Here is an 8,619-nt window from a genome sequence, read left to right on the forward strand (position 1 = left end):
TTGTCGTGTCCATTTTATTTCCAGGCTTTAATTTATCTTATCAAATGCCTGTGAATTGCAGAATATGTTGTGATTTTTGTTTGACTATGTCATATTGTGTTCCCGTCAAAAACGTGTAATCGAGCTCAGGCAGGTTCTAGTTTGGAAAAAAAAATAGCATAATATATCTACGGCATTTTGTGTGTGGAGTTGTTTATTGCCTGTTTTATTTATTATTATTATTATTTTATTTTTTTATGGTTTAGATTCAGAAGAAAGTGATCAAATATAAAAAAAAAAGACTTACAAGAAAAACAACAACGAAAAAAAAGCCAAGAACCACAATTCGCTCCGAAATACTACTTTATTGTCAGTCAGCTCATAAACAATTGCATCAGTAACAAAATATCAATACAATAAGTTGCAAGACAATAATAACACTACTGATGCTACTACTACTACTAATAATAATAATAAATGTAAAATAAGAATAATGTTTTATCATGACTGCAGTTGATGTAAAAAATATAATAATAATAACGTTACCTTCTCATTTGTATCCTTGATATTTGACGGTCTGCACCAACAGTATAAAGTGCCCAAGATGGGTGCAACAATGATTGGCAATCTGCATATTTATAGAGTGTGAAAGGTCTATAAATTCGCCCAGTGCGCCTTTCATATTTTACGATGATGTGTATAAAACGTCAGTAACCCCACGAAAACCACACTGGCGTATTTGGAGAGAGAGCCCATACAAGTATTGAGCTGGGAATTGTGCGGGCACTGATTGTAGCTAAATATCCAATGTAAAATTTTATGAACTCCTCCACCGGGGAGATTTACTGCTCATCCTCGTCGGTTTTACGGGGTCAGTAAGTGGCACCTAGTATTCATAGGTCGTGTTTATATTTGCGTTGTGTCGGTGTTTTACAGCGCATGGTGCAAATGTGTCGCTCTTTACTCCATTACACCGAGGAGGATGGTTTGTCTCTAACTCTCACTATTTCACTTGCAGTTCGTGTGTCATAATCTTCACTGCTGCCGTCTTTTAGTATTTTAGCCTCGTTTTCTGTCACATTTGCTTTTTATGAACTCTAAAATCCTCTGTTGACCGGCCGGGGCTCATAAAAGGTCATCTCTTTTGTGGACATTAGTGTGTAACCTTCCATTGGCCCTGAGAGGACACACAGTAAACTCCAACTATAAGAGCTTTATCCGTGTATAGAGAGGAAGCCCTTCCTGCTTTACACACCTCGTAACCTCCATGCAAAGACAACAAGTCAAACTATAAATTCAGACTGTAGTGGGAATGCATCACGTCTCACAGTCTTTATATTTTGACCATTTCACAAGTCCATGGATCAGCTTCTAACAAAGGCGTTTTGTGATAAATATAACATTGATCACATTTAGAGCCACTTGGGTTGTTGGTTATGATTAGTGCAGCTCCTCTCAAGGTGGATATACGTAGGGCCCACGTCTGACCGGTCGCAGAAAGATGAAGGGGTGGGGGGAGGTTGGAGGAGGGGGGGGGGCGCTGGGGGTGGGGGTGGTTGGGTGGGAAGCTGAAAAAAGGAAAAAGAAAGAAAAGAGCGGCGTCTGTGACTGTGCCGGTCGAACAAGCCAGCTTTAAGCTTAGCTAACGCATATCCAAAGCACATGCCATGAGCCGGGTTTGAGCCCGCAAAAATCTGGAGATAAAAAAAACACCCCACTCACGACTGCGAGAGAAATCCGATGAGAGGATCGGCTCAGAGAGAGTGAGCTGCCGTAGATTGTCCAAAGGGGCAGCGTTTCTCCTAGTTCCGGTTTGTCTGCCTGTGTGCGCTGTGCGAGTTGGGACCCTAAACAAAAGGCTGCCATCATCCTAAAGGAGATATTCAGCTGCGAGAGAGCCCGTCTGCTTGATGCTAACTAAACATGAGCTCTTATTTTGTTAACCCTCTTTTTTCTAAGTACAAAGGCGGCGAGTCACTGGAGCCAACTTACTACGACTGCAGGTTTCCACAAAGCGTCGCCCGCAGCCACACGCTGGTTTACGGACCCGGAGCAGCCGCACCGGGCTTTCAGCACCCGTCCCATCATGTGCAGGACTTTTTCCACCACGGGACCACGGGGATCTCCAACCCCGGATACCAACAAAACCCCTGCGCTTTGGCATGCCACGGAGACGCAACGAAATTTTATGGATATGAAGCCCTTCCGAGGCAAACGCTTTATGGTACCCAGCAAGACGCAAGCCTAGCGCAATACCCAGACTGTAAATCGTCGAGCAGCTCTAACCCCGGAGAAGGACAAGGCCACTTAAATCAAAACTCCTCTCCCAGTCTTATGTTTCCTTGGATGAGACCCCACGGTCAGAATCATACAATTATTTCCTTTTTCTTTTTATTTTACTCTGTGCGCGCGCATGTGCGTCAGCGTGTGTCTGACTGTGTTTGTGTGCATGTGTGCTAAATATGCCCGAGTGCATATATATGTATACCTATATACATATATATATATATATGTGTATATATATGGGTATGTCTCCAGAGTATAAAACGAAATAAGTCAGGGGACATGATGGGGCACATACAACCTGTACTGCAGGCTGCTGTTGCTGTGCAGCACATGTCCATACAGGGCTGAACTCCTGCTTTCAAAAGTGCCTTTAAAACAACGAATTGCTGATCACAGCAGTTGACATCAGCTCTTTGAAGTCAATTATCGTTCACATAAGAAATTTCACAAACTCTAAACGCACTAGGGGGGCGGACGAATAAGTCATAATTTAGAATATGATAGCACCACTCACCCCAGTGAGCATGCAGAGTGACAGCAGGCTTAGCTGAAACACAACATGCCCCGATTATCCAGAATCCAGGTTTTAAGGGTTTGGGGGTAATTTGACCCACAGGCCCAATGTGGCTCAGACTCATAGAGCCATAACCATAAGGGCTTTGTAGATATTAACTCTTCCATTCATGGATCATCCTGTTCAGGCTATAAGGCTGCTTTAACTCCACACAGGTGTAAGCTTCATTTGTATCTGTTGAGATTGATATTTATCATTAGCCTGTCTTCAACTGTTGTTACAGTGAAGCTTTATCTCTCTCTTTTCATCCTTTTCCCTCCCTCCTTATTTTTACTCTTGTCTGAAGTCCCCACCATGTTTCCATAGGCCCTGTTGCTATTAAGGAATACTATACAAATTCTGTAAACAAGCTGAAAGTAAAATGGCATATGACTTTTGTCTGTAGGAATTTGGCATCGACAGCTGGATGACAATTGAAATTGCTGGAAATGTGAATTCATAATTGATAACCACATGTTCAAAACAGACATACACTGTGTTCTCAGACTCATCCAGTGTTACTTTTAAGTAAGGCGGATACAAAAGTTGTATCAGACAGCTGATCACTCCTGTATGCAGAAATATAAAAGTCACAAGCATTAGAGAGAATGACCACAACTGAGAAGACAAATTTTAAAAAATTCCCCCACTAATAAAAACCCAGTTGCTGTGTGTTTGGGGATATGTGTGGCCTGATAGATATTACAGCTGATGGAAAATCAAATTTGCATCAGGGCTTTTCCCGCTATGAGTGACTCTGAACCAAGCTGGACGATCAGCGTCCAAGCTGAGAGGAAATACAGATTTAATTATCAGAGTTATCTGAATGCTCTTCTTTTTTTTTTTTTTTTTTTTTTTTTTTTTTTTTTGGGACTGTGATCAGTCCAGCTAACTTATGGCTTTATTCCATTCAAGCCCCAGGCAGACGGAATGGGAGGCAAACCTACAGTCGCTACCAAACTCTTGAACTGGAGAAGGAGTTTCTCTTCAACCCTTACCTGACCCGCAAGAGAAGGATCGAAGTGTCCCACGCCCTGAGCCTCACCGAACGGCAGGTGAAGATTTGGTTTCAGAACAGGAGGATGAAGTGGAAAAAAGAAAACAACAAAGACAAGTTTCCGGGTCAGAGGGGAGAGGCTGAGGCCGAGGCCGAGGAAGAGGGCAACGAGGACGGTGAAGGGGAAGACGGGGAAGAGAAAGAAGCGGAAGAGAAAGAAGAGACCAAGGAGTGATTTTATGGTCTTTTTTATGGTTATATGGCTGAAAAAGAGAAAAAAAGAGAGGTCCCATAAACAGACCAAGAGTCACAAGGAGGCAGAGAGCGTCAACTTTATGACCACCCTTTCATTTTGTCAAGAGGGGAACAGGAATCCCACCAATATTGCTGTCATAAATAGACAAATTTCTCCCTTCTCACGATTATAACATGATCCGCATTGTTATTTGAATTCCTCTGTAGGAGCTACACATGCTTGTAGCATATTTCTTTTGGTAGGACTGTCGCCCCTGCAGAAATCAAAAAGGGGTCAATTAAAACGCATGCAACGGAAAATGGCTTAGCTATTTTTTACAAATTTGCTTTTAATAATAACTCTATCAAAAGCATAGCCAAATAAGATCAAAACACGGCCAACGCCGACCTGTGTTGTAAATAGAGTATAGCCTACATTAAAAAAAACAAAAAACAAAAAACAACATCATTTCAGAGTAACCTTTGCGGAATTGTCAGTGAAATGTAGGCCTATAACTTAGTAGTAAGTGTTCCAACATCATCGCAGCAGTTACATTGGCTCCCAGCCTTTGTATAAACCACACGTTTTATTATTCTAATTGTTACTGTTACTGTTTTACTTGTTTTCATGTGAATGGCCTAGACAAAGATAGCCATTAGCTCCTCAGATATCTTTTTCTAGGATGACCAGGGAAATGCAATCGTTTGAAATCCTTTGATGCTACCTAAACCTGGGGAAATTGCAATAGAGATTTCTGAATATAGAGATTTCATATGGTTTTAATTTTAAAGTGTTCTATATCAACCTTATATTATTAAGTTATGTATGTAGCATTTACCCGATATACAATATACACTTGTTGAAGACAATTTGTGAGTCTTGGGAAGACACTTAGCTCAAAGCCAAGCAAACAATTTTGAGATTGTACCACGGCACTACCTAAACTCAGAGCCTTGCCTTTGCAGAATTTCTATTCCACACTCATGGGATCGCTCTGATTTGATTGCAAGCTATTTCCCCAACAACTAAAACTGCCTATAACGCACATGTACTGTGTATGATAGTACCTGCTACAATTAAAAGGATTTTAAAGTAAGGGAATTTTTATTTTAATGTGCTGGTGATATAGCGTAGTTGTTTTGCACTGAATATAATCTTTATGTACGTCTTGTTATATATTGATGTTATAACAATATGCTCGTTTCCTGGTGTTTCTCCTGTGAAAGACGGAATTGTGTGTCCCCGCCATTGTTGATGTAAAATCACAAATAAACAAGATGGCTCACAATCGTTTGTTTGTTTGCTTTTTATTGATATTGCAGCCTTGATTACGGAGAGCATTTCCTCTCCCACCAACCCGCACACAGGAAAAATGAGGCGCATACATACGTGAACTGAAAAGCTAAGTCACAGTCCAATGTAATATGTAGCCTCGTCTGCCCATTTATTTTATTGTTTTGCCACTCCACTGCTTTTCTGTTTAACAAGTTATAAACTTTCAGACTCCGGAGAAACGCTCAGAGCTCAATATACCCATCGCTTTTCGAAGCACTTCCAGAGGTAATTTAGTTTAAATAATCAGAGCACTTCAATGAGGAAATGGTGAAAAACATGCAGCAATGTTGATGTTTTGATGATGCTTAGATTTTTAGCCCATATGCGTCCAAATCATCTGCTGGTGGCTGCAGGAGGGAGGAGAAGGCTCGTGAGTAAAGTTTGTCTAATTTAAACTTTGCAACTTATTCGATTACCAAGAAGAAGAAGAAAAAAAAAGAAATGAAAAATGAAAAAAAAAAGGAAAGACCTGCATTTGCAGATGTATCCATTCGCCTTGTAAGGAAAGGCTGTGAATCCCATTCACAGCATGTCTACTCCCAAAAGCCTGAGTCGTGTTTGATTCATCCTCTTAATAAGAAACTTAGTCTCTAGAGGGAATACACGAAGCTTCTTAATGAATTTCGAGATGAATAATTGCTGTTTGAGGTGAAATTAACAAACAACTGTTTGTGTTAATAATCCGACTAAAAAATGGCAAAGCATGGGGGAGGCCTCATGTGTCTATACCATGCAAGGTGTCCTGTAAAGCTCGGTGTTCAAACAAACAGGAGTGAGAGTCCGAGTGCAGGTAAACCATCCTCTTTCATCTTCCCCAGCTGCTGCGGAGTTTATGATAACCGTTTAGACTAAACTGATATGAGCAGCCACCATAAAATGTGAGCAGGCTAACATTTACGCACCCTTAACAGCACAATATGCCTCAATTATACATCAGTGTAGGTCGTTTCAAGTGTTGTTAGAGTTGGTGAAATACCAGTTTTGGCTCCATTATAGCCTATTAATAGATATTCGATCCCCCTTTTTCCAAAACATGTAATTTGACCTCTTGGTTTCCCACCCAGTGTTTGAAACAGAATCTCTCTGAGATGGCCTAAAGGAGCTCTATCTTTAATTTAAGGCCAGAACAAGCTGCTCTCTTGCACATCTTGTTGACTTCTTAATTTCAAAATTATGAATGTTTTCTCGGAGCTGCTTTTCAACTAATTTAGACTGTCGTCTCCTTCTGTTCTGTTGTTTTAGTCTCATACATCTAAATTATTCAAAGCTCCTGGTCCGTCTAGTCTGTCTGCTTTTGATCCGCTCACGTCCATTATTGTCCTACAGGCTATTAGAATAAGCTGAAGTGATCCATTCGATGTGTATATAAGACAGCGTGGATGTAAATATTTGACACTGGAGACTAAAACGAGCACTATGAGAGTATTTTCATGCTGTTCAGTTACCAAGACTATATTTAAATTTAATAAAAAGCGTTTGTTCATTTATCAAGTATTCAGAGCGTGGGATTTGGAAAATTGAGACCTAAATTGAACTGCATAATTTTAGAAATAAAAAATAGAAAGAAACAGCGACGAGTTGCATTTATATTTCTCCATAAAACATCATCGTAAAGACAGAGAGGCTTTTCTTGTGGCTGACTGGTAAAGCTGTATTTTGTTGTCAAACGAACGAATCGAAAGCAGATTGTTTCAGGCTTTCTGACTGAATTTATCTTTGAAAATCGCAAAATATGCATCATTTTTAAAGCTAGCATTTCCCCTAAATGTTACAATGTATTAGGAAAAAAAACAAACAAACTAGAATTTAATACCAGAAAGGAAATTGTGTCCTGTAGCTGTTCCGTTTAGGATTAATTCTCGCTGGTTGTGTCTTCTGTTTTTTTTCCCCCCCTGAATGAAATAATGCTCCGTCAGAGCTCATCCTTTTCGTCCAGGGTGTTTATTTCTCCGTTTCTATTTCTCACAGCTCATCTTCAGCTCTTCTGGGCCTTTTGTGAGTCTGAGTGTGTGTGTGTGTGTGTGTGTGTGTGTGTACGGTTACCACAGGGTTGACATTACCAATAAAGTTTAGTGTACCTGCTGTAAACTTTATTGGCAGTGTAAAGGCGCGGCTCGGATGGGTCTGCATCTTTTGTCTGTGCCGAGGCTCAGCGTGGAGATCACGGTCTGCAAGGACAAGATGCACGTACCAAGTATATAACAGAAATTTCTATAATCTTTTGTTTCATTCGTTCCTGAATCTGGACTTTGTCTTATTTATTTTCCTTTAAATGTAAACAAGAGGCCTCGCCCTGCGATTTACGAAAGCGCGCGGGGCACAAATCAGATGATTTCTCCTGCATTGTTTTCTTCATCTCTCACTTTCATATATATATATATCACACACACATATATATATATAAGTTTTGCATTAAATTTGATCAAGGTGATTTCCCTTCAAAAGCCAGAGCCCGCCTTACATTTCGCACATCACAAAGATGTAAAATTTATGTTCGTGTTTCCACAGACATTTCGTTTCCTTTCCGTTCGTGCAACATTTCAGCTTGAATGTGTGAACCAGATTTACTGTGCATGCTGATTCCTTGTAGGGATGTTTGATAGCAGATGTCATGCTTTGTGTTTTTTTTTTTCCTCGGGCGCAAACTTCACCTTACCTGTTTTCCAGGTTTTTCTAAGTGGTACCTAGGAGCCCATTATTTCAATCTGCCATAATTTTTATACCCCACTTGTATCTGGAGTATATGGCTGACATTGGATGTGTGCAGCAGAAAATCAGGACATCTGATGTACTCTGAGAGTCAGCCAGGGAGACACAGGCCCTCACAAGGAAGTAGGGTTTATCCTAATTGAAGTTTAATTAGACCTCTCTCCCTCTCCCTTCTTGACTATCCAAGCCTTTCTGTCTCCTTTCCTGTCTCTTTCCTCCCTCCCTTCTCCTCTCTCTCTCACACTCACACTTTTATTTCCTGTTGACTACATGGTGCCAAACAGCTTGCCCACCGCGGAAACTGTCTTTTTTCTTTTTTCTTTTTTTGACGCACGTCTATTTTGTGACTTATGGGAAAATTTCAGCATCGCGCTCCATATCGTGTGGCCATTTTTAGGTTTGTGAACTCGAAAAAAAAAAGACGGGGAAAGATGGGTGCAAACATTCCTGGTTGTTAAAGGGAGAAATTTACAGCTGAGTAATAAAAGTTTACGACTGAATCCTCTCTGCCATTGGCTGCGGCGA

At 40.7% G+C, this 8,619-nt stretch overlaps 1 protein-coding gene across 1 annotated transcript; it reads left to right on the top strand.

Moving 5' to 3' along the window:
- Positions 1-1,902: 1,902 nt before the first annotated feature.
- hoxc8a (homeobox C8a) lies at positions 1,903-4,050 on the top strand. The gene is made up of 2 exons (XM_029506122.1): positions 1,903-2,338; positions 3,734-4,050. The coding sequence occupies exons 1-2, from the start codon at positions 1,903-1,905 to the stop codon at positions 4,048-4,050; spliced, it is 753 nt and encodes a 250-aa protein (XP_029361982.1).
- Positions 4,051-8,619: the final 4,569 nt, after the last annotated feature.

This window comes from Echeneis naucrates, chromosome 7, assembly GCF_900963305.1.
Source record: "Echeneis naucrates chromosome 7, fEcheNa1.1, whole genome shotgun sequence".
NCBI lineage: Eukaryota > Metazoa > Chordata > Actinopteri > Carangiformes > Echeneidae > Echeneis > Echeneis naucrates.